The sequence below is a fragment of the Contarinia nasturtii genome, unplaced genomic scaffold (assembly GCF_009176525.2).
Source record: "Contarinia nasturtii isolate CC-2019 unplaced genomic scaffold, AAFC_CNas_1.1 Cnas_scaffold_695, whole genome shotgun sequence".
In the NCBI taxonomy this organism is placed as follows: domain Eukaryota; kingdom Metazoa; phylum Arthropoda; class Insecta; order Diptera; family Cecidomyiidae; genus Contarinia; species Contarinia nasturtii.
The window spans coordinates 6,223,747-6,249,481 of record NW_022198046.1 but is presented as its reverse complement, the minus strand read 5'-3'; the positions used below and the strand labels follow the sequence as shown (position 1 = coordinate 6,249,481).

At 34.7% G+C, this 25,735-nt stretch overlaps 1 protein-coding gene across 4 annotated transcripts in view; it reads left to right on the top strand.

Annotated features, from left to right (window-relative positions):
• The window catches only part of LOC116341451 (tyrosine-protein kinase Btk29A), a 68,533-nt gene that overhangs the window by 14,209 nt on the left and 28,589 nt on the right, over nt 1–25,735 (top strand). The window contains exons 2-5 of one of the 4 annotated variants that reach the window (XM_031768559.1): nt 302–585; nt 5,026–5,118; nt 5,957–6,089; nt 6,840–6,992. In XM_031768559.1, the coding sequence (XP_031624419.1) occupies nt 394–585; nt 5,026–5,118; nt 5,957–6,089; nt 6,840–6,992 (571 nt within the window). In that variant the 5' untranslated portion in view covers nt 302–393. Of the gene's footprint in view, nt 1–301; nt 586–2,024; nt 2,044–5,025; nt 5,119–5,956; nt 6,090–6,839; nt 6,993–19,047; nt 19,309–25,735 lie in introns of those variants that run through there. The other 3 variants (XM_031768562.1, XM_031768561.1, XM_031768560.1) reach the window with 3 other exon arrangements.

The window sequence follows — 25,735 nt, the reverse complement described above, 5'->3', positions numbered from 1 at the left end:
ATACAAAAATCTCCAATTCATATGTAAATTGACTCCAGATTTTTTTTGTGTTTGCAGAAAATAGAATAAATATAAGAATCATAACAGTCTATATAAACTAGAATTTGTTGAGATTGAGAGAGAAAAACAATTCTTAGTCGAAAACAAAAGAATCTAATTCAGTTGTGAGTTGAGCGCGGACGAGAGATTTAGATTTCTTTGTTTAAATTTTAATCGAATTGTCTTACTAAGTAATCATTACTTGAGAAGTTCTGAGAATTTGAAATGTGTTCATAACATTATTGTTTCGTATACTTTCTAGAGAGTGATTTTGGGCGCCGCACTAGTCTCTCTAGTCAAATTGGATATATATTCTGTTGGATATTTGGTATTGAAATCGTCAACAATCTGAACATGATGAAGAAAGAAACGCTTCGGCTCAGCAACAGTTTGAATTTGTCCGAACGCTTGTATGACATTTGCAAAAGCGGTTGGATGACAAAGCGTTCACAAAATAAAAAACGCTTCACACCGATCAACTACAAATTACGATGGTTCGAATTGACCAAACAGTTTTTGTATTATTTTGACACTGAAAATATTGAGGTGAGTTTATTTACTTTTTTTATTTCTTTTATTCTCTCTTTTTTTCATTCTTTTATCTATTCTATCATTTGAATTTTCTGTTTTATTGCATAATTTATTTAATGGTTTAATTTACGTTCGTTTTGATACAGTTCTCGTTCATTTCAATTTATATTTCTGTTGAGTGTATGATTTAATGTTATTATTTGTTATTGTGCGAACATTGCAAAATGCTCTCCGGTTGATATGGTCTAATTCGGTTAATTTGCGTTGATGAACGCGAATAAAGGTTCATTGTAATTTGTATGTGAGAGAAGGACAGATGGAAATACAGAAAGCGGTAGAGAGGCAAAATGACTCGTTCATTGCTCCATATAATCGAATGTGTTTTAACCAGAGTTTATCGCACTGCGACGGATGCATTTTACTAAAAGTTCCTTTACCTTTGACCATCCGACTGGCTAGTCGATACGAATTCAATTCCATGCATAAAAAACACAAAACGCATACTCCGACGAAACGAGCAACGAAAATACGTAAAATAAACATCGGCTGCCACACCGTGAACCGGCCAAACCGAATCAAACAGTAATCACACATAAATCGCGTTGTGCGCATATAAACACATCAGCCCGACAACAACAACGACAACATCGTTTCAATACAAACAATGCACATATGTTCAATTGCAAAGAATTTTGCCCCGATGGCAACAGCACATCCAATATACGCATACAATTGCATTCTTTTTGTGGAACTAAAGCACGAACGGCCAACAACAATAACAAAACAGAACTTGTTGTGTAATCGTTGTTCGCCCTTTGTTGCTTTTTGCCAGCTACTACTACTTCTGATGCTGCTGCTGCTGTTGCTGCTAGATCTTTCAAGAGCTCCATATATATATATTATATATGTATAATGTTTGTTTGTTTTTGTCACCACTGGCACTTTGGCTGTCTCATTGAATTTATGCAGTTCATATATGTATTTTATTCATATCCACCGATTTTCAAAACGCGCATGCGTATTTTTCATCGCCGAAAACCCATACATATAACACAATAGACCCCGTACACGTATCACACGCATGTATTATTGTCTTCCATCGTTCAAAAAATACGTTCTTATACTATGCTGAATATATATCCAATTTGATACTCTCACGCTGTGTTCGGGTTTCATGTAATAATTTTTTGGCTGAACCATATAGTCAGTAGTAATAGTTAGTGTGTGTACGAAGTGCATAAAATTTTGCAGTTTATATTCCGATATTAATGTGAAATTGATAGTGCGATAAAAGAAAATCTTCGATTTTAATCGAATCAAATATTATTCGAAACGACAGAATATCACATCATAGATGTAGATATCGGCGTCCAATTGGACTCTGAACAAAATAGATAAACATTGAATTGAATCGAGAGTAGCGTACGGAAGAAGAAAAACGGAAGAACGGAAACGGTTTCAATTTTCGATTTAGTAAGTTTAACAAAAATTGTGCAAAATTCATATTTATCGGAAATTGGCTCGGATTGATTACCAACATATCATTGCCAAAATGTTGGCATCGAATTTTCCAGGTTTTTGGATTCGTTTTCAGTTTGCGTTTTAATCAAATTTCAAACTATATGTATACAGCAAACGTAGTTGAGTGGATGGTATCCACCCCAAATATCGTTTTCGTCGTATTTGTTGCTATACATGCTGCGTTTTTACTCTCTTTACTCGGATTCGAAGTGTGTGTATTTGTGTGTGCGTCGCTCCTGTACTCTATGATGAAATACGAATTTTAAATTTTACTTTGTATTCGAACAAGCTCTCGCCCAAATATACAAACAATTTTCCACTTACGATTATTATACAATGTACAGCGTACAACACGTTTGGTGTTGTATTTTATTGTCAGATCGCAATATTTTTCTCGATTTTTATGATATTTGTTCGGTGAAGTTATTGTATCCTATTAAATGGCAATAAAATAAAGTGAAATTTCCATTGCCAAATTCAAATCGATAGTATTTTTACACAAAATAAAAAAAAAAACAACAAAAAAGAAAGACAGTAAAAATAGATCGTATTTGGTGGAAGTGGTGAAAGTTCTTCGAATTAGCCCAAAATCATATGTAAATAAATTGAATTTCATTTTTTATTGGACTATCTTTCATGTAATCCAATTTTAAGAAGATTTGTGTTAATGGAAGAGTGATTTAATTTGGAAGTCAACATTTGATGGCATAATTATGTATGTTGCAGTCAGTTACTATGCCAGCATTTGAATAAAACCAACATTTAACATTTACTTCATTTTTTCTTCTTCAAAACTCTCAAGATCACACGCCTTCGCATTAATTGCCATTTCTCATCGATAGTTCGCGTTTGTTGTTGTTCATTCGCTGAGTGTGTCTTTTCGTTTAACACTCGAGCCAAAACATCGTTATAAAATAATTTGTGCTGTGTGACCCGGTGGAATGGACGCGTCGCTGTTTTTATGACATATTTCTTCCCGTGTGTGTGTGTGGCGATTGTTTGGTCTTGTTAGTTCGGACTTTTGTTTCATATTCCCTTTTTAAAGAACATATACTATATAAAAATGGCAATACAAGATGATTACTTTTTCGCCGAGCTTCTCGAATTTCTCACCGATAAATGGCGACAATGTGCAAACCATTCGTATCGAATCGAAATGGAATAATACCAAGAAAATAAAGGTTCAATAACACTTGTTTTATGCTCGAATAAACGTATAAAAATGAAATTAAAATTGCTAACCAGCGAACTGAGTGTGTTTCGGTTCAAAACCGTGGGCGAAGTTGCTTTGCTTCAGAAAACAAAAAAAGGAATCCAACAAGAGCACAAAATATGACGTATTCAAACGAAGAAATAAAGGTTGTACAGCGTTTGAAATGTTTTGCATCAGATTTTGTTAGAGGGGCTTCTTTGCTGCGTTCATCAAATATTTACCTAATCGAAACCATTATAGTTTTTCGAGGCTCACACAAACACACACACACACACTGAGAGAGAAAAAAGTGCATAGAATTCATTTGTGCAGCGCGTGAAGAGTGTTAAAAACACGCACTTTGTTATTGAGAGCTATGTGCTTGTACATAGGGTGTGAGCCCTTTTCAAACGTATCGTATATACACCGTATATTCATTATCCATGCAAGTGTTCAATGTTTGGGACACTCATTCACGTCAACTTGTTTCCAAGCCGCTGTATGAACCGTTTTTCAAACACGCGTAATTCGTACACGCTTCAAAATGTGTGTGATTAGGTTATGCTAAAATAACGAACGGAAAAATACTGATTTCTTGTTTTTTTTTTTTTCAATTACATCACCCATGACTCAAGAATGAATCATGTTTGTCTACTATTTCAACCATTTTGAATAGATTGCCTTTTGCGACATGGTGAGATTTCGTCTATTTTGTGCCTTCTACAGAATATGAATGTCAGCAATAGAACTGAAATATCCGCACGAGCGTTTGCATTCAAAAACTTTTGTTCTACTTGACAAAACATAACACAGTTTTTGTTCCTCTTTCTCTTTCTCTCTCTTTCTGATTTAATTACTGTCATAAACGGTCCTTCATGGAAAAATCATACAATACAGCACTCAAAGTGGAAAGAAAGAGAGAGAGAGAGAGAGAGAGAGAGAGAGAGAGAGAGAGAGAGAACCAACGGAGCACAAGCAACAACTCGAAATACAAAAATGCATTGACAGTGAGACCAACGTGATTTTGTAGACTCTTAATTACCTTGTTATGGGTTTTATAGAGTGTGCTACAATACTGTGCAAAAAAAAGAGACTCGCTCTCTTAGTTTCAAGAGAAAAAAATGGTTCTCTCGATTTCGACGTTTGACCGGCAAGCACGCTTTTGAAAATCATAAACATAGTGACAAAATGGGAAAAAAGAGAAGAATGTGTACCGAGCGTACATTTCGACTCGACTCTGAAGATTGCACATTTATATGCACGCACAGCACAAATGTACAGATGTGCGCAAAGCTACCGTTTTCTAGTCGACGTGTAGGAGCACGAGTAAGATAGAGCGCTACAGCTACAAACAGCACGATATAAACTATGCATTCTTCACTTTTATTACTGTTCGTCGTTCTCTTCGTTTCAATCCAATTCAGTTGTGTTGCTTACGACGAATGAAACGAGAAAAAAAATGCAGAGCAATTTTCCAAACAACACAAAGAAAACTAAATATATGCAGAAAATGAGAGATAAGACACAGAAAAAAGGCAGAAATCTCCCGCAATGCTCAAATAAAAGTGATATTTTAATGGAAAAATGTATTTGACATTTTATGTATGCAATGCAGTATAACATAATGGGGCAGATAGCTGCCGTTTCCACCCGAACACCATTTTGACACAATTCGTGAATGAATATAATACGAACACTTTAACTAACGAAATATTTTGATTTATTTGATCTCTCTATTCCAGAAACGACGCGAACGCGGCCGTATTTCAATAAAAGGCATACGATTGGTTGAACCAGCTGCTCTGAATCTTGATGGTGATAGTGTAGCGCCAGATGTAAGTATTCAAAATATTGATGATGAAAACGAAATTTTAAACGATTGAAATATATCTATCAAAAGTGTGCGTCGTCATCCCTTTTCCGTTCCATGTACCGAAGGGTTGTGTTTGCCCAACCGCTGCTCTCTCAATAAATTAGGCCTGCTGATCGAAAATCAATTACCATTAGGTGTATACCCTGAAGAATATCATTTTTCAAACATAAGGTGTATACACATCAAACGGTCATTCATGAATGCCATTCAATTTTACGATTAAATCTTGAGCAACTTTTATTTTCCTTTCCATCATCTGCCTGTGCGAACAGCTTGCGTATGCTCATTTCTTGAACAAAAAAAAAATAAAGCAGACTTTCATTGTTCAAAAATTCTTTAGATTTATTTGAGAGTATTTTTTTCTTTAATTGAACATTCGCCAAAATGACGGTCATGAAACGAAACCAACGAAATAGAAAAAATTGAAAGTAATTGAATATTTTGCACAATTGCTATTTGAACATTGCTTTATAAGAATCGCGTGCTCATCAGCAATATTATGATAAACATTTGATAAATTGTGTACATTTTGAACAAAGGTAATGAGACCGATTCAACTCATTTTCACTTGAGTATATGATAGATATCGAGAGATAGAGATAGTGAGAGATTGAGAGCTGCAAAAATAGAGTGAGATAGAAAAGTTCCCGCGGCTATTGAAAACGGAACCATCTAGTATTCAGACGCTTTCGATATATTACATGCTTTTCTGCGTCATATTTCTTATTCACTTTTGTTTTCTTCGAATTGTAATTCATTAATGAAATCTTTAAACATTTTTGTTTTTTTCTTTCTTTCAGGGATTCTCCTTTCAAATAGGCTACTGTGAAGTTGATGATCAATTACCTGGTCGATCGATACCGCAATATACTTTGTATTTAACAGTTGCCAATGAGAAAGAGCGTATCGACTGGATTCGAGCATTAAGAGTTGGTTAGTGTGAATGACCACAATTTCAATTGCTTTTCTGTACGATTGTTGCTCATCAATGGGACACTATCGATAAATGACATCTGCAAACAATTTAGCTATAACAAACGATGCAATACAGTCGGGGAATTTCCATTTTGGCAAACGATGATGATGATTATTTGTGCAAACGACCACTCATGTCCATGAATAGCTCATGAATCTCATGGATTTTTACTTTCAACAACTTGAACGAAAAAAGAAGAACTTATCACTTTATGAATATTCAAATAGCGATGGAAGCCAAGTCATAAAATTTACATTTCTCAAGTGATAAGGGAAAAAAATGCTAGACCATAAAATAGTGACAAAAAAAGCATATGTGCCTTGCGCCACGTTTACTGAATCGTTTGTAGAAGAAGAAGAAGAAGAAGAAGTCGAAAAAAAACGACAAAAAAACCCTAATTTAAGTGCTTGAAGTCCTTCATCGTCAAAATCATAATATTTTTTTTCTCTTTAACACAAAATCGTTTTGACAGAATGGAAAATTCATTTGTTAAGTCTCTCAATCGGTCAACATTTCTTCAAAAATGAGCTCATTGTTTGCATGATTTTTTCTTTCTTTCATTTTATTATCCATGAAAAGACGGAAAATAACCTCATTTACTCAAAATTTATCTTCTGCTTATTTTCTCTTTTTACTCATTTTCTCTCGTTCGTGCCATGCAACTACACATGTTGGTGCAAAAAAAAAACAATATCGTTGTACAACAGTATGCGAGGAAACATACAGCCCAAAATCGTACAGATATCACCCTGGTTTATGGTCGGGAAAGAAATGGTCTTGTTGTAAAACATTGAATCGAACAGCATTTGGATGTCAAGCAGCGACACATTGGACTGAAACGAACAACAATCCATCGCCAAGTAAGTTATCTTTCTCTTTCTTTTTTTTCCACATATATACAGTATTCATTTTGCGCAAAATACAACGAAGCATGGAATAAGTGTGATATAACCGAAAATGTGACCGACTCAAAAAGAAAACGAAATTGTCGCCTTGGAAGAAGCAATGAGAAGAACGACCTAAAATCGATAACTAGAAAGCGATGAAAATATTATTTTTTTTCGTTTAAAAAGACATTGATTTGAAGAAGGATCAATGTTAACCATAATATAAATGTGAACGAAGATAAAGAGAAATGTGTAATAATATTTGAAGTAAATCGTGTTACATACACCAAATCCGAATCCAAAATTCATGGGATTGAAAGAAGATGAGAAAAAAATGTTGTTCATGTTTACTTCTGTTTATATCTGTTTAGTGTCTATGGTGTGGCCTAGGAAAATACCATAAAACGAATGCAACAAAGGAAATCACACACATACAGCCAAAAAAAAAAACCAGCCCAAAATAGATAGAGATTCATTCACCCAAAAGAGTCCTTCTGAGGATTGAATTTCACTTGTAACAAAATTTTCAAAACAGAAACAAACAAACATTGAAAACGTAACACAAATGGAATTAGTTTTAGTAAAATTTCGACAATTTCTTGAATCGATCAATTGACCGTTAGAAGTTGCCGCTTCTTTCTATCGATCTCTTTTTCTTTAGCTTCTTTTCCATTCTGTCTCTATTTAGTTCTGGAACGAAATTGTTCTTGCCGTTTAACAACAATAGGTCCAATGAAGAAATGTTTTCTGTTGTTTTGTGTGTCCCTTTTTTACTCCCATGTTATCAGTCATCGTTGTACAAAGTGGCAAAACAAATGGAATTCTCCAAAAAAAGGCAGCACAAATCGGTCCAACCAACAATTGGAGAAGAAACAAGAATAGGTTTTCCACACACCGCAGTTGCCATTTCTCCATTCTATATCCAGTATTCTTTCGTCGCTTTAGTTGAATGAATGTTATTATTAGCGATCTTCGACTTCGTCACCACATGCAGTGAAGGTCTTCTTTTTTTTTTTCTTCGCTCTTGTCTCCTTTTCCAATGAACCAAAGATAAAAATGTTTCATACCCAAACAAATGGTAAATAAGTTTGTAATTTAATTTTCATCCATTGTTCGTCCGAGATATTTGGGAAGAAAAAAAAAGAACTGTGTAGGAAATTGAGATAGATTAAATGAAGCGGTAGCGGCAAATTGTTTGTGATCTGTGTGTGATCGGCGTTTCAGAAAAAAATGCACAATACGATAATAAGAAGTTAATGTGCCAAATGATATGATAAAGCATTCGAATTTATGTGTTAGATGAGACTGACACAATCAAACTCAAATTAATTGAAATGATTTTTGGCTCTGATCAACCTTATTTCGTCGTGTGGGCCACTAGGTTAAAAAATAACGAGAATTATCGCATCTTTTCAACTGAATTCCAGTCTATTTTCCGTATAACAACTGAGGCCAGCAGGAAGCAAGCGTTCATGCTTCACATGTACTGATTAAAAACAATGACTTTCACATGTATTCACAGTCCGATTCGAAATGATTACTCAATCCAAATGGCCATGAGTGGCTTATACATGCATTTTACATAATGAACCGCCAAATTACAGCTCCTCACGCATTTTATGTTTGTCATTTTCGACCAATTGTTGCCTTTTCTTCCGTATTCCTCAAAACACAACATTCTTCTATTCGACTTTTGGATAATTACTTGACACATGTTGAAGAACACGCACACACTGACATGTGTTTGATTTGGTTTTTGTTTTGGTTCTTTTTCATTTTGCTTTAATCGACAGCTTGCAAACCATTTAATAAAATTTTAAACTGAATTTTTCATGGTAACTAATTAATCGGGACATTTTGATCTTCAATTCATTCGCTTTCGTTTATATTATGTATCTGTTGATGTTTTGTGGTAAATATGCCTTTTTCGAAAGTAAAATGCAAAGAACAAAATTAAATAAATTATTATGGTAATTTGGACCCGAAATTATGAAAAATCTATAAAAGAAACCACACATGATCTGGTTTTCATTTACGAACATGTTTTGGCATGTTCTTTCTTTCGAAATTATGTATGAAAACCAAATAGAGAGAGAGAAATCGGTATAGTAGTAAATATTTTCATTAAATGTGTCGGATCTCAGATGTTTATAAACAGTCCTTGTTTTATGGTATTGCCGTTGTGCATATGTTGAACCATCGACAAAAACCGAAATCTATTTCTTTTCTCCGTCCGTCTACTTGCTACACAATTCGCACAATATTTACACAAGCGGCAATGCTAAAAGTTAATTCGAAATAAAAAAACCATCAGCATGGACACTTGCGAGAACGCCAAGAGAGTTCTCATGCAATTTTCGTTTGCATATTAAGTTAGTTGAGTTGGGTCTTCGATTTTGCTTGTCTTCAACGGCACATGCATTATAGGCAATTTTTTTCTCTTTCTCACACGCTTCGATGCATGTGTTCAAATGTATTGCCGATCGAAAAAAATGGCAATAAACGTAGTTCATGTGCAAAATTAAATAAGAAACCAAAATGGGTACACATTTATATTGAAAAGAGCCGTCATAAATACGGTGTGTAATATGCGTGCTGTATATCGTATCGGTATCATTAGACTTGCACGCTGCAACATTGTCTCTTTGGCTACGAAAAAAAAAACTCGCGAGTGCGATAAATAAATAATACCACACCACCGAAACCAGTTGATAATCCAGGCAGTGAACTGTGTGTGTGTGTATGTGCGTGCTTACTTAACCGTGATGAATTTATAGCATATTTTCATTTGTTCATATCACAATTTCACATTACTTTGTTACTACACACATTTTCGATGGGATTTTTTTCTCTTTTTGTTCCGTTTTCGTCTTCATTTCGTAAATGATTTTATTGCATGAAATGCGCGTGTCTATCTTTGTGCGCGCGCACGTGTGTGATTTATTTGTACGAGCCGATATGTTCCACGGTTACCTTTTCGTTTCTTTTTTTAAGTATTCAATATAAAATAAAAATGTATTTACATTACATTTCGGTTCGATGGACGAAAGCACCGAATATGTAAATTGGTTCATAAATTAAATGCACTTTCAGTAGGAGTTTTTGACTTTAACACAAACAAAAACAAAAATTAATTGGAATAAACGAATACAATCACACGAGATTCTCAAAGGGTTTTTTCTTTGGAAACAAATAATAAAAAAGCGATGTTTTGTGTCGGCTGCCACTTTTTCCGCTTAATTCATTCGCTTTTGATGACTTTTATTGCATTCAAATTTGAATAAAAGTGGAATTTAATTACTGAAACAAGAAAAATTGGTTCGATGATTTGCATTCGACTAATGAAACCGACGCAGATTTAGGTTGCGATTTCATATCAATGATACCATTGCTCTGTAGATCAGATGCAGTATATGGGGTATAACAATAAAATTTCAATGACTTTGAATCAGAGAGAAATTGATTTGATTTGCATTTTCATGTACTCCAATCCAAATACACATAATGAAATGAAACAAAGGGAAAAGAAATTACAACGAACAAACGTGCGCACACATTTCAATCGTGAAAATACTTTATCTGTTTGAATTGAAAGATTTAATGTGATTTTATCGACGCTTTGAATCAAAATATATAAAGTCAATTATCTAGAATTTAAAAGTCAACACTCAAATCTCTCTCTTGTTCGCTTTCTGTCTCTTTCTCTCTTTCGTCTCGTAGTTCTTTTCTTTGTTTAGTCAAAACACAAAAAGAAAATATTCTTGTGCACACACAAGACGTGCAAAGCAAGCTCAGGAGCGCGCGAGAGCGAGACACCGACGAATTAAAATGGATTTATTTGTATTTCAATTTCTCGGTATCGTTTATCCTTGGGGCTTCTCTTCTCTTCACTTCATTTCTATGCGGTGCATGTGACCGCGCAAGAGAGTCGATCAATGGAAAATTTATGAGCAAATTTTATCGAAGTGACAGAATACTGTGATGCAAAAATAACAACAACAAAACTGCGTCATCACACATCATGATCAGAAATTTGTAAATGTATATCTCTATGTGCGAGCTGTGGCGATAAAATTCGATGCAAAAATATTCGAATGGGAAAAAAAAATAATTAAAAAACGAAAAGGAAAAGTGAAGATTGAAATGGATCGCAATGAAACGCATTCTATGGAGCACAAGATCGAATCGTTTGCAGCAATACATTAAGATGCTTGCATGTGTGACATCAGGCAAACGGGAATCGAATCGAGATATCCAAATTGAAAACATTGAGAAAAAAGAGAGAACAAACTGAAAATTAAGATTAAAAACGAAATCGACAGAGAACGACACACGGTCCGTGAGCGCGAGTGTGTGTGTGCGCGGCCGCGCATTTTTTTCTTTAAAGGAGAACAGAACGAAACAAAAGCCAAAAATACACAGAACGTATGTGTTTGTGTTTGTAAATGCGCGCATTTAAAACTTGTATCGTGTGCTCTTTCTATCTTCGGCCACTGACCCGAAATACTGGATACGGATTCAGTGTATTTATTTGTTCTTCGTTTGTGTGTTGTTGTTGTTTTTTCGTTTCGTATATTAAGATTATTCCTCTTTTACGTCGACACAGCAACAAATATCTATCTTTCGATGAGTTCAGGGGATATTCGTTGCTGGATTCTCTTGTTCACCCATTATCATTTTTTTCTGTTCTCTTCTGGCATATTCGAAGTGCACTTTAATTTGATGATGTTCATTTCGAGTAATATCAGCGCCAAACATATCGTCGAACTCTTTTCCTATTTCACCACAATGCGACCGAACAAATAGAGAAAGAACGATTTAGAGAGGACAAAAGAAAGAGTGATAACGAGAAAGAGAAGGATTGCATTTTACAGCAATAATTTGTGCTGCAAACGCATAGTCACACACTCCGATCTATGCACACAACTATTGTGCTGTGTGTGTTGTCGTCGTTGTTGTTTTTTCCTTTAATGTGCGGCTGTAAACTTAAAATACGATTTGCCGTGCTTTTATCGCCAAACAAAAAAACACAGGGATTACAGTATGAAAAACCGATGGATGACTGGTTCGGTGCATTGTGCGAGCAGCTTCAAAATGATATTATAGAAAAATTTACACGCGCCATTAAAATATATGTGTGTGTTATATGAAGGCCTGCGAAAAATTGCATGTCTACATCCATTTAGGTGCAGTGCAAAGATATTAAAATAAATAGGCTTTGGCGAATGAGAATGCCTTACAGCGTAGATTAGATGGATTTTAATCACACATATCGACATATTTCAAGCATCGCCTTTTTTCCCTCTTCTCCTCACATCAGTTTTTGTTTTTCGTCAGTCACAACCATTTTCATGATCTCAAACACCGTTTCGGTCATCCACTTGTTGAGAGTTCATCGACTACGAATTATTGATTGACCGACATTTTTGTTGTTGTTGTTTTATTTGCCTCTTCTCTCTCTCAGTCTCAATTGCTCTCGCTTCACAACAAAAAGACATACAAAACGAGATTTATATGTGTTGCAGCCACTTGATATATTTCCAGATTTCATTCGCAATCCATATGAATTATTGAACTCAGGCAATGTGAAGCCAAAGGCCCAAGCCAACAAAGAAGAATATAAAAAAGGAGACACAGAGAGAGAGAGATAGACAAACAGAGAGTGAGATCAAGATCGCATTGTGCGATCTTCATCATCTTCATTACAATGCAAACTGCATACACAACATTCTAATAAATGGCCCATAAAATTATTTTATCATTTTCAGAATATATAAACTAATGTCTTTTTTTCTCCTCTCTCCATTTTTATACCCATCTTCGCATTTTAATTCAGTTAAGACGATGGAGAAAAAAAACGAACTGTATATAAAAAATAATAATAATCGTTGGTTGTTGTTGTGTTTTTTGTTATGCCGTATTTCCATTGTGATTGCACGCTTCAATCTGTCATGAGAGAATCAATGTAAAGGGAATTGTTAAATGCGGTGCTCGCAATAAAATAGAATTTTCTGAAGAACATATCGAACGGAAAATAAAAAGGCATGAAAACAAAACTATAAGTGGTTTAGTGTGTGTAGCATGTTTCACGCCGAACTCCTACTTTTCAATTTGATACGTTCCATTCAACAAGATAGCACCAACTACCAGAAAATGATGGAACGAAGGAAACGAACATCGCTATATTCTTTGACACTCGAAAACCAAAAGAACGAAAATAAATGATGAAAATGAATTATGTGGACACAAAACCAAATATGGTAGATATTAAACTATTATTTTATTGATTGTCTGTCTCGTTTTGGTCTTGGCTCATAAATGACACAATAGAAACACACAACATTGTATGATGGATGGGTTTAGTTTTTGTTTACAAAACTCGACAAGTTTCGTTAGAATTGGTTTTGTGTTTATTCTTGTGTGTGTACGACTGTATTCATTCTCGACCGTACGATGATTACTTGCATGAAGCAGTCGTTGATTGAGCAACGACAGAATGGTTCTCGGTTTTGTTTCATAGAATCATACATATTACGCGCATTTCGATGCAGATTTTCAAATTAAGTTTTCGTTTCGGAAATGGTTCAGTTTGATTTTCTATCATTTCATTTCACGCTGTCAATATCAAACATTGTTTATCACATTCGCCACAATCCCATACAAATAAATTTTGTGATTCCCATGTGCGATCGTATGGTGACTGAAAAGTCATCGCTTTACGACTTCGTGGAAAATTCATTAAAAGTTATTCATTCCTTTCCACAGCATTTATCTCTTCCTATTTATCTAGACTCTTGGTCACAGACACTTGAAATACATAACTCTGTGCACATGTTTAAACTCAAAATATTATGTAAGAGTGTCTCGGAAATTACTTTGGAGAAAATGTGTTGTGAAAAAAACACAAAAATTATACAAAACAAAATGAAATTGCTTTGAAAGGAGAGAGAGAGAGAGAGAGAGAGAGAGAGAGAGAGAGAGAAAAAAGCAACTGCCTGGTAAGATATTGGCCAGCCGCGCTAATCGTCTAGCAAATGTGTTTCGGTATTTGTAGCGTTTCGATTTCAAGCACGAAAATTGGTCATCGTTGAGCTAATGAATTCGAATTAACAAGCCATTAAATGGCTGGTGCAGCTGCATCGATCATTTTCGTCGGTGACGGTCTTGATGTGTGCACATGGACCTTGCACGAGATGAAAATCATCGAAACTAATGCCCGAAACCAGCTAGATAAAGCGTACGATCTCAATGATTTACATGAAGCGCAACACAACTTTTCATCAAAAGAAGGAAACGAACGACCCGTATTGATGAAGATATATACAAAGCCAAAGGCAGATGTTTTCGTCGCCTGTCAGAGATTTCGTTTCAATGTTCGAAGCTAGGTTTGCGATGTCGCCGTTAGTGATTCTCTAAATAGAATAATCAATGTTGAAAATGACATGCGCTCACCGTACGGTGTGAGGTGTTCGATTTTAACCGTTGGCCTCCAATTGTATGAACGATTGCAGTCGTGTTTATTTCCATTTGATAAAGCAGCAGCAACAACAATAAAAAAAAAACATCAATTCAATGTGATATGATGCACACGTGCCCCGTGCCCATTTCATTTGATATAATGAACCCGATAATCGCAATTGACACACGCTTCGATGTATTCTGGCATTTTTCCAATGAATTTTTATCACGATGCACCTTTGACGATAAAATTCCAATGGAACATATGAACATGTTGAACTACAAAAATAACGGATTTTTTCTATTATTTGAAACGGATTTTGTTTTTGACTTCAAAAATTCCCCGTTTCAAAAACACTGACAAAAGAATGACAACAAAAATATTTGAAACGAAATTCCACTTGAAAAAAAAAACGTTCAAAGTAAACTAATTTTTCTATTAGTCAAAAACAATTTCTATTAGTTGAAATGACAGCAAAAAAGGGAAAAAAGAAGAAGAAATAAACGAAACGGGTGAGCTGAACGAAGTTTTACAAAATTAGAAGATTATTGTTTTGTTATCGTTTGAAAACAACTAATTTTAGTTTAAACGTCATTAAACAATGGTCTTTACTAATGCACAGAGCCAATGTGTCAGGACGGCAATCTATCAACACTCTATTTCTGTGCTTCGATGTGCATTGGTAGTAAATAATAATGAGTGCAAGCTTCATGTCGTCGTTTGGCTTTTTTTCTTTCTTCTTTCTGCCTAATTTATCTTCAACGAACGACCCGGATATTTTTATTTTCACTTTTCTTCGAAATACGTGTAATCTGAAAGCCATATCTAATGCATTAAATTCTTATTCACTTGCATTTGGTATTTTTGTTCGTTTTATCTCATTTCCACTAGTGTCGATCGATAGAGACGGAGAGTGTTTCATTTTAATTTTGGTAATTTGTTTTACTGCCGCTTCCAATGCTCATTACAAACCAAAAATTAGATTCCAATTAACCGAAACGCGCACATTCGAAACAGCCCTATTCATTTTCCTATCTATTGCCCGAAATGGGAATTATGAACAAACAATACACAGGAATGATATGAAGGAAAAATAACTAGATCTCATCTAATTGTTGATTGTTTGTATTCAAATGTAAGGAGAATAATCGCTTTAAAGACACACTATTACTCAAAATATACACATTGACGATCGACGATGACAAGGGTTTCTCCATTTAAATTACTCAGACAGCCAAAATCAACAAGGAATATAAAATGAATACCTTCGGATCGATCGGCGCAAGCATATTCTCGATTCTAATGTTTTCAATTTAAAAAATTACCAACGCTTACCATTAGCTTAGGATGTATGAATGGTTATTTAACTGCATTTATTAAATAAATTAGACAATATTTTCCACGTCATTCGCTGGCATTAAACAATTTGTCAAAGCCATCGAATGAATTTTGAGTTCATGATTCTATGGCAATATTTTCCAAATATGTTTGGTTCGAATTCCAAAATCGATCGCTTCGCATGAATAACACAGTGCGATGTATACATTTCGAATATAAAATCTATTGATGACAATGGAATGGAACAGAAGACACGAATCTAGAACATTTATTATGTGTATTCATTGAAATGTATGTTGAATGGTTTTTTTGGAGCTCGAACGTGTGACGTGATCGATATGCGTACATATTCTCTCGTTTGGCACTCACAGCGTATTATACAAACAAAGAGTTGGATACCATTTTTCTTTCGCCTCTTTACGAGACATTTGAAATTGATGTGTGTGCACACTGTTTTGAATACTGGCGGATGAACTATGGGATCTATTTTGTATTGTTTTTCAACTAAACATATTCGAACGTTGCTTCTATGCTACTTCAAACAAACAATAAAAATACAGCTCGATAATTTCCAACTAGACAAAACATCTACAAGTTGAAGCGAAAAAAAAATGCGTCTTCACTTAAAATTACCCGTAGTTGCGTGTGTTTGTTTGTCATATTGTATCTATTATTCAATATTTTTTCTTCTTCTGCCTTTTGTTTATCGTTTTCATTTGAAAATTAGATTTTGAATATATTATAGCCGACAGATCGTATGTTTGATGGATTAAACAATGGCATGAGTGCATGTGAGCTACTTTGTGTATTTGATTTTAACGACACAAAAAAAAAAAATAGAGACCAATTTCAAATGAAACATACTGTTGCTATTGATCGGTCACAGAGAAACGCAGAAAAATTGAGTGCTCGTCAGACATTCTTGATCTGACAGTTGTTCGTTTGTCTCATGTTGACGATAAAAATGGATGAACGACATTTTATGCAGATGCACTTTAGATGCCCTTGAAATTGCATTGTTTAGTCTAAACGCATTTTTGTTTAAGATGAATATCGACAAAGCACTAAAACCTTTTCTTTCTTTGGGGTTTTGTTTAACCATATCATAACAACAAAAAGAACTCAAGACGCACCTACTATACGTGATAGAATTTTTTTTTCTTGAATGTCGTCCGGAGCGCAGAAGCAAATACACATAAAATAGAAATTATGTCTATTTTTCTTCGTTTTTGATGCGCGATGAATTTTTCAATAGAAATCATCAAAAAGGAAACAAAATATTAAATTACATGCTATGATTGTTCATCGTCAAGAAGATCGACAGTAAGAAATGCGATAAGAATCTCATCGCCTCCTTCGTTTTCGAAGTAGTAATAAGTAAACAAAAATCGAAAAATTGGAAGAAAAAAAAACACGGTTCGTTCCAAGAAATTTGGTGTGCCCACAATGAGCGTATGGAAAATGTTGAAAGGAAACATATCACTTTAACCAATTCGAAAATAACAACAATAAAAGAAGATAAAGAAATTTTGTTAGATTGAGAGGAATAAAATATTTAAACTCGTAAATGATGGTAGAAAAAAAATATTTTCTACACCTTTATGAATGAAATGTATTTTTCGTTTGAACACATTCCAGCTGACTCGAATTGCTATTCAATCGCGCAAGCAAACACACATTTCAAAATGGAAATTATAGGGTTCGTTGCCGATTGTAGTCTATTAGAATAAAAAAAAACTGTGTACATATTGTGCTCAAAGAATCGAATTTCATTGAACACGACTAATTCTATTGGAATGCTCCGAATGAAAAGACCCGACTCAATTAGAATGTGGCAATTGAATCAATGCTATCGTGGTAAAATGCATGCCATGTATGACCTTCGTTCCATTTGAATCGAAATTAATTCGAAAGCAAACACGCTGAATTCATCGACACCATTTCAAACAAAACATACTCAAATGAAAAAAAAAATGCAATTTTCTTTTACCACAATAAAAAATGGTTCGATCGCGGCGACAAGCAGGCAGATTCCTGTTCCATCAAAACAAATCAAATGCAATCGTGTCTTGCGCAGGCGCACGCAACATCGACAGATGAACAAAGTTGAAAGAAAAAAAGGTAAACAAATGTTGTATCGAATCTGTGCGAGTATTATCTGCGTTCTTATCGATACCGTGTGTGTGTGTGTGTGTACGTAAGTCTGAGCCAAAGTGGAATATATACATTAAATTGTTAACTGCGCGTATGCTCATACGTTCAGCATATGTGTATGCGGTGTAAGTGGTATGCGATCTGTTGTTATTTGTTGCGTTGCATCCTGCAGTTTGATCATTCAACAATGTAACATAAGTTGCATGCAACAATTTACAGATTGGCAATGCAACATACATCATATGCGTAAACCAGCTTCTTGTCGATCGTTCGACGGTCACATTGAAGAGCAACACTTTACTCTTTTTTTTATAATGCCGTATCCAATCTCTTCTCACTCATTTGATCCACATTAAACTCAATTCGAGCACTGTCTAGTTAGTGGAAAAGAGAAACACTTCATGATCAGAGTCAAGCTGATCGTTGAGCACACACACTCAACGAACACACACACATATATACACACTGAATTCACATCCATGTATCGCATTTGTTTCGTGATTTGTTGTTGTTGTGTGTTGTTTACCTTTTTGCTTCGTATCGGTTCCAACACTTAGTTTTTCGTCAATTTTCCGTCCCTTTCGTTTCTTGCTGGTCTACCTTCAGCGCAATAAGAGTAGCAGCAAACGGAGCTCAACACAACTTGCACTACCGCTTTGTGTGTATTTTTGTTGTTGTTGTTGTTTTGCCTTGTTTTTTGTTACCTTCTTCATTCGAACCGTCTTATTCAGTTTCGCATCAGAAACAGCAGCAGCGACAGCAACAGTTCGTGTATGTGTTTTGATTGTTGTGTGCGTGTCTGCGATATATGCTCATGGACCTTTTGAACGCCAAAACTTGTCAGAAAACTTTTAGTTTTTCGTGAGTGCTCGAACGGTAACGGTGTGTTTTTCAGATGTCGTTTTTTTGTTCTCATCGAGAAAACCCCATGTTATACATAGTTATTTTTTGATCAGTGAGATTTCATCTGTTTCACTAAACGAACTGGTTAATATTCTCTTCTCTCTGGTTGTTTTTTTTTTTTTTTTTTGAAAAACAAAGTCAAAGAAGAATTCTTAAGTTCAATATCTCAATGCTCATCGTTTCGTAAATAATTCTGAATTTTTTTTTTTTGTTATTCGTTCGATATCAAAGTTTGAGTTCAGTGTTCGGTGTTTTAGTGAAGTTTTTTTTGCGTACCGTCCGGTGCATCGTAACTTAAAGTGATTTTATGTAAACCAAACGGTGTGCTGAAAGGATCCAAACAGGCTGATGCAATGTTTGTGTTGAGTTCCTACATAAAATAACGCACAAAAGAAAGAACATCAAGTTATTCGTCTAATTAGAAGTAAAAAATTGGTATTTGTCCTCTTTTTTTCGTTCAAAATTCTTTGTAGTATTTACAATTCGGTCACAGCATATAATGGATTGGTGTATTTTTTGACAGCAAATAAAATCGCATCGGCGAATCTGATACCGTCGACATCAAAGTAAAAAAAATGATTTTAACTCTCCATTTCCAAGGAAAAAAATCGGTGTTTTTTTCATATCTTGATTCACGATAAATTACTACATGATGAAATGATGCAAAATAAGGCGAAAAATGTACCATAATAATAATTTAAATTGTCGACACAATGGATGCGACACATAATTTGCAAATCATAGGGTCGTTGTATAACTCAGCCTATGCAATTGAAAGCTCCGAGCACAAGTGATCGAAACGATCGTGAGCGAGTGAACTCACATCGCGTCTGCACAATCCCAAGTGAATGTTGAAAGAGCAGTTTCATTCCTTTTCAAATCTAATTATTCAGTTTTAGTACGACAGACATTTTTTTGCATTGATTGTTCATTAATCGGTGTGTATTGTTGTTTGCGCGCGCGCGATCAATTCATAAGGTGTGTGTAGATTATTTTTTTTGTTAATCATAAATAATAACGCTAAAGCATTGTGTGTACGATTTAATCATAGCGTTTTCACCGTATACAACACTCACATTTTCTCCAATTCAAGTGCAGCTCATAATTTTGTAATTAAATGGTTGCCAATAGAAAACAAGTTTTTTTTTCTTTGCTTCATTCAAAATGAGATTAGTGTTGTTAAAGCCAGAAATTCATTCATTTTATTTCGTAGTCATAAAATGTCAAACACAATTAAGCAAAAACAAAAATCCGAAGAAAATGCGATAAAGTCGAATTAGTTGACGATTCATTAAACAGAATATAGGTGGCATCAAACGAAAGATTTATCCAAACAGAAGTTTCGCCCAGTGGAAGTAATTGAACATAGTCAATTTTATTGTTTATCTTGATAGCCAAAACTATCAAGATTGGCAATCGATCACTTAATTGACAACCACTCAATGAGACGAAAAATAAGCGACGCAAATTCCAGCAGATATTGAAGCGATATAAAAAAAAATCAAAAACTTGTTCTCATTTGAATAAATGAGAGTTCATTTCCGTTTCGAGGTTGGCATATTTAGTTCGTTTTTTTTTTCTCTCACTGCTACCGTCGTCGCCAATGTTTTGCATGATTCTTTTTCGCTTAAAAAGTAACTGATTTTTTTTTCACACACTCTGTCTTTATTCATTATAGTTTTGGTGACATTTTCGGTACGATTTACGTGAATAAAGTGCTCATTTTTCGGTGAATTTGCATTTCGCATAAACTTGTTGCTAGTTTCTTGTTAGTTAACTTATGTAATATCACGTGAATTATGATCTCAAACTGTTTTTTTTTTATTGAATAAAATAAATCTTTGACTTTAATCTATAGACGCTATTGGTGAATGTGTGTATAACTTTTAATTAAATAATACCAAAGTAATTCCATTATAAAATTCAATAAAAAAAACGAAGCTTAAGTTTCTAGTCAATAACATTAAACGCATACAAAACAATAGTGATCGTAATGAGTAAGTTTGGCTGAAAATCAATAAATTACCATGACATTTTGGTTATATTGAATCAATGATGAAGGAGTTCGGAAAAAAAATTGGGAGCATTCATAGCAAAACTCATAAAAAATAATAATAATGTGCAAACAAAAGTTGTCTTGTAAATAGATCAAATTAGTATGCTCTTGTGCAAGCTATACTCTATAAACACTAATTTTGCACCATGCAATTTTATAAATAGTTGTTTTCATATATAGTATTCTGCCTGGATTATCCAATCGGTGCGCAACAGCAAAAAAAATGATTACGAAAATAACATTTTTATTTCGCGAAGCCATTTGCCTCTTGTCTTCTCCATTGTCTTCATGCAATTTGGATATGAGGTGGAGGTGTGTTGCGTTTTTGTTTGCTACTGCTTCTGCTTGCCGAATGCAAAGCTGCAACAAAAATAAAAATTCAGCATTTCGAGCGCAAATAGTAAAAATGTTTAAATGAAAAAGAGCGAGAAAAAAAGCATTATGTGCACACTTTTGTTCAATAGAGAGACGCAATTTATCCACACGATCGCTGCAAGACACGAACACACAATAATATACGGCCTCTTGAGTGAAAAGATGTGTATCGATAACAGAACTACGGTGCGACAGAGAAAAGACCAACGTAATAAATATCAAACAGAAGCGCTTTTCAGTCTCATACAGAAAATCGTGGATGGGATGGTGTACGGTGCCGTTTTCATTTTCTTTCAATTTTTTCTCTCTCACTCGCTCAATTGCTTCTTTCTCTATTACTCATTCTGCTATTTAGTATCCGTAACGTATGTCGTTCATCGAGCATTAGAAGTGCTTAGAGATAGATAAATTTGAAATATGCAAACAACAGTGAGTTATGAATGCGCACATGTATTAAATGGAATAATAATAATAATAAAATCGCAAAAGCCACGCGACGTTTGCCTGTCGGCTAAACAACACACCATTAGCAAAAAAACGAAACGTTTGATTCTTGAATTAGCTTTAAAATGGCACACATAAAACACTCTCAACAACGTTGAGTACGTGAAAAATGGGATTGGTGTTTGGCGATCATTGCGCCGGAGTTTAGTGTGTACGTTACTCCGGTTCTTTGGCACAGTTTTCGTCATAAATCTCTGCTGAAATGGTGACGGGCGTATTTTAAATTTTTCGAAAATCATTTAATTTCATTTCAATCATCTTTTAATGAGACGCTCAATTGCTACTGAACGTTTGAAATGGGTCCAACATAAAAGTGTCAGGTTTTTTTGTTTGTGTAAACATTCAAGACACATATGTTTTACATCCAGAGCGGTAATTGGCAAATTATGATGTTTGCCCACCATAAATGGATGGAAAATGCCGTTTTATATAAAGAAAAAGATGCAAAGTCACCTGCTGACCCATTCCGGTTGTATGTGATCTCTGCACTTGATACATATTCATAGTAAAATAATAGAATAACTAGTGTATCATTTGTTTGCGTATGAAATAACGGTGCCGCTTCTTTTTTGCCTTGTTAATGTGACAATTACTCGTCATTCGTTGATTGTCTTCAAACGGTAATGCTTCTGTGTTTCAATTATTATATTATATCGTTGCGTGTGCATCTAAAACAAAATTGAGTCACACAATTAGTATGCATGGAATAGACCACAATAGAGCAACGATATGTGGTGCAAAAAAGGAACGCCTATTTTGTTCATCGCACCTTTTAACGGTACATATACTATTTTTTTCTTGCTGTCGCCGATTTAATCATCACGCATCAGCATTTTCCGGCGACGAGAAATGGAAAATTCTTATAGAAATCGATCATAAGCCAAACTCATTATTATTTGCGTGAATTGATTGCAACTTGGTCGGTTGCTTGATGCAGTCTGTAAATATATGGAAAAAACAAAGAGCCACACCGCATACGCTAGAAGCGAAGAAAATAATCTTTGCTATTTTACTGCGTACATACATAAATGCAAATATGCTTTCGATGCCAATAGTAGAGTTCATTTCGATTACATAATGCATTCAACAAACGCACGATGTGTACAATCACGCGCAAGCGATACAAATATTTAAAAAATATATATATATAATTAAATATGTGGTTTTGTTACGGTATTTAATGAGACATCAACGATCCCATATGCCAGCCAAAGTGTGCGCTTTGAAATATGATACGGTTTTACGGTGCGCATACACAATATCTTTTCAAAATAAACATAACAACCAAAGAGCAAAAAAAAATGGCATAGGCGTTTGAATATGCAATGAGTGAGTTGGCAATTTTATCGAGAGAGTGAAAGAGAAAGAGCGCGTGCTTGTGTCCACAGAAAGTCAGCTGCGGTAAAATTGCTCAGATTGATTTCAGGTTATCGCTTTTTTTCTCTTCAGCTGTCTTCTATCTTCACCATTCGATTAATTGCTTCGACGCGATCGAATAAATGTGTTCATCACGGCGTGTAAAGTGCATTAATACAGACACACAAAATATTCGCATCCGACTTAATTCTTAATGTAGATATTACAAAACCGACCGGTACACAGCCACCAGTCAATATATTCAAGAGATGTGACCTCTTCCGTGTTTGCGTCATTTTCTGCGATTATAATTTTCTATTCTGTTTCGATCAATATTATTCAAAAACCTCTCATAAGCAAACACAATGAGTCAATAGTATTGACTTAAGTCGCGATGCACATTCATGCGCAACGATAGAAACACCGGAATGTTGAATTTACAAGCGCATCCACAATGGATGGGAGCAAACAGACAGATAAATCGAATGACGATCACGAGCTAATACAAAATAACAGAGAAAAATAGATGACCGTAAATTATGCGATTTTAAATTCTTATGAATAAAATCATCTTGGCGATGCTTGTAAAGAAGATTGAAGAGCATTGAAAGAAAACGAACAAAAAAAAAATTGCAATTGCCTCGTCATCGGCTCAATTTTTCATGCGGCTTCATCTAGCAATATCAATCCACAGTTAATATATCAGTTGCTAATAGCATTACGTAAATAAATATAATTTCCAAAGTCCAAACGATTAAATAATATTATTGTGAATATGATCGATGGCGCCGCGTATTTAAGCACATATCATTTGTTTATATTTCGCTGTTGTTTTGAGCACGATGCGACGCAATCAAATATTTTAATGTGCTTGAGTATCAATATTGACTGATCAAGTCAACCGCATGGCTTTTCGGCGATCTTAAATCATGATTTTGCTGGTGTGACGCGCGCGCGCGTTCGCACACCACATCAGTCCATCATTTGTCACATATTTATATCGCTGATGATTAGAACTGATTTCGACAGAAGTACACAACAAGCATTTTAATAACTTAATACGTTTTGGGATTTTCATGTCATTGAACGAGAGCGGTTTTTATTTCAAGTCTTTGGTCGTTGGTTTTTTTTTACATCTTTGTTCATAGTTCAAGCTTAAGTAGTTCCGCGAACTATAAACACTTCAAAAGGTGTATTGCTCTGGCATAACAATCATATATCGCCGTGTGCATGTGTGTGAGGAGCTTTTTGGAATTCACACGCAAAGAGAGTAAATTCGAAAGACTACACGCAAACATTCCAAAGAACGACTGATCGCATAGAGAAAAACGCATAGAACAAATCCCATCAACAACAATATACATCTTCTTCTAGAAAACAAAATAGAATCGAAGTGTAATTTCAAAAACATTTGCCCCCATCGTCAACGATTGCGCACGGTGAAATACACAAGAAAGAGCTACCGCACATAATATCGACACCATATAAACTCGTTTTCATCTCTTTTTTTTATATCGCAGTTACTTTACTTTTTATTCCATGGTCCGAACTTGAAACCAAAAATAAATGTATACATATGCATAACAGGCATTTGTTATGAATTAGTTGAGTCAACACAGCGGATTAGATGACAGCAAAGACGCTAAAAAAATCTTTGTTATTTTTTTTCCACTCTCACAACGTATTAACATGTCGTTTGGTATTTTACTTTTTTATATTCCATAAGTCATTTTATGAGTGTTCGAAATGATCGGTGAGAAAAACTGAAACCACATACAAATCAGTTCAAAGAAGTGCGATATGCGATGTGCTTAAGAAAGTGGGAATCTCATTGATTCTTTTTGTTGTCGGTTTCAATTTTCGGTCAAATTCATACATTTATGCCATAATCAACAAAACGATGAAATAGAACAACAATAAACGAGACAAACCGCGTCATGTTAAAAAAAAATTGATTGAAAAATCGTGCGTAGTTGCTTAGCATTCATAAAAATACAAGATGGATTTAACATTACTCATAGAGAAGGAGAGAGAGAGAGTGAAATATGCGACACACTGAGAGAAAAATTAATGGCCATTCAAGTGAATCGAATAAAACAAATATGTAAAGAAATAAGAGAATGATCGTGCATATAGGACGTGTAATATATGAAATTGTAATGAATAATTGGTTTTAGCGCCATAACATGCCAATTTATTAACTTTTGAATCGAGCATAAAATCTCTACCGAACAAAATTACCATCAAACACAATGTCAATGAATTTTTGACTTGAATATAAAAATATACCATGAATGTGTCGTAAAAACCACACATCACAAAAACCATATAGACCGACAATTTTTGTGTTTGTCATGTTGATTTTTTTTTGTTAATGGGTTTTAACAATTTTAATGATGATTCTATTTAGAGTCCGTTAGATGATTTTGTAAAATTATTATTATAAGAAAAAAAAATCTTTCATTGGTTCGTGTTTCCGTGTCTCCCATGCTCGCGACATTGGCGATCAAATATAAAATCGGGGATCAGCGCCATGTACATCATGGTGAAAAAATATGTAAACATCCAATT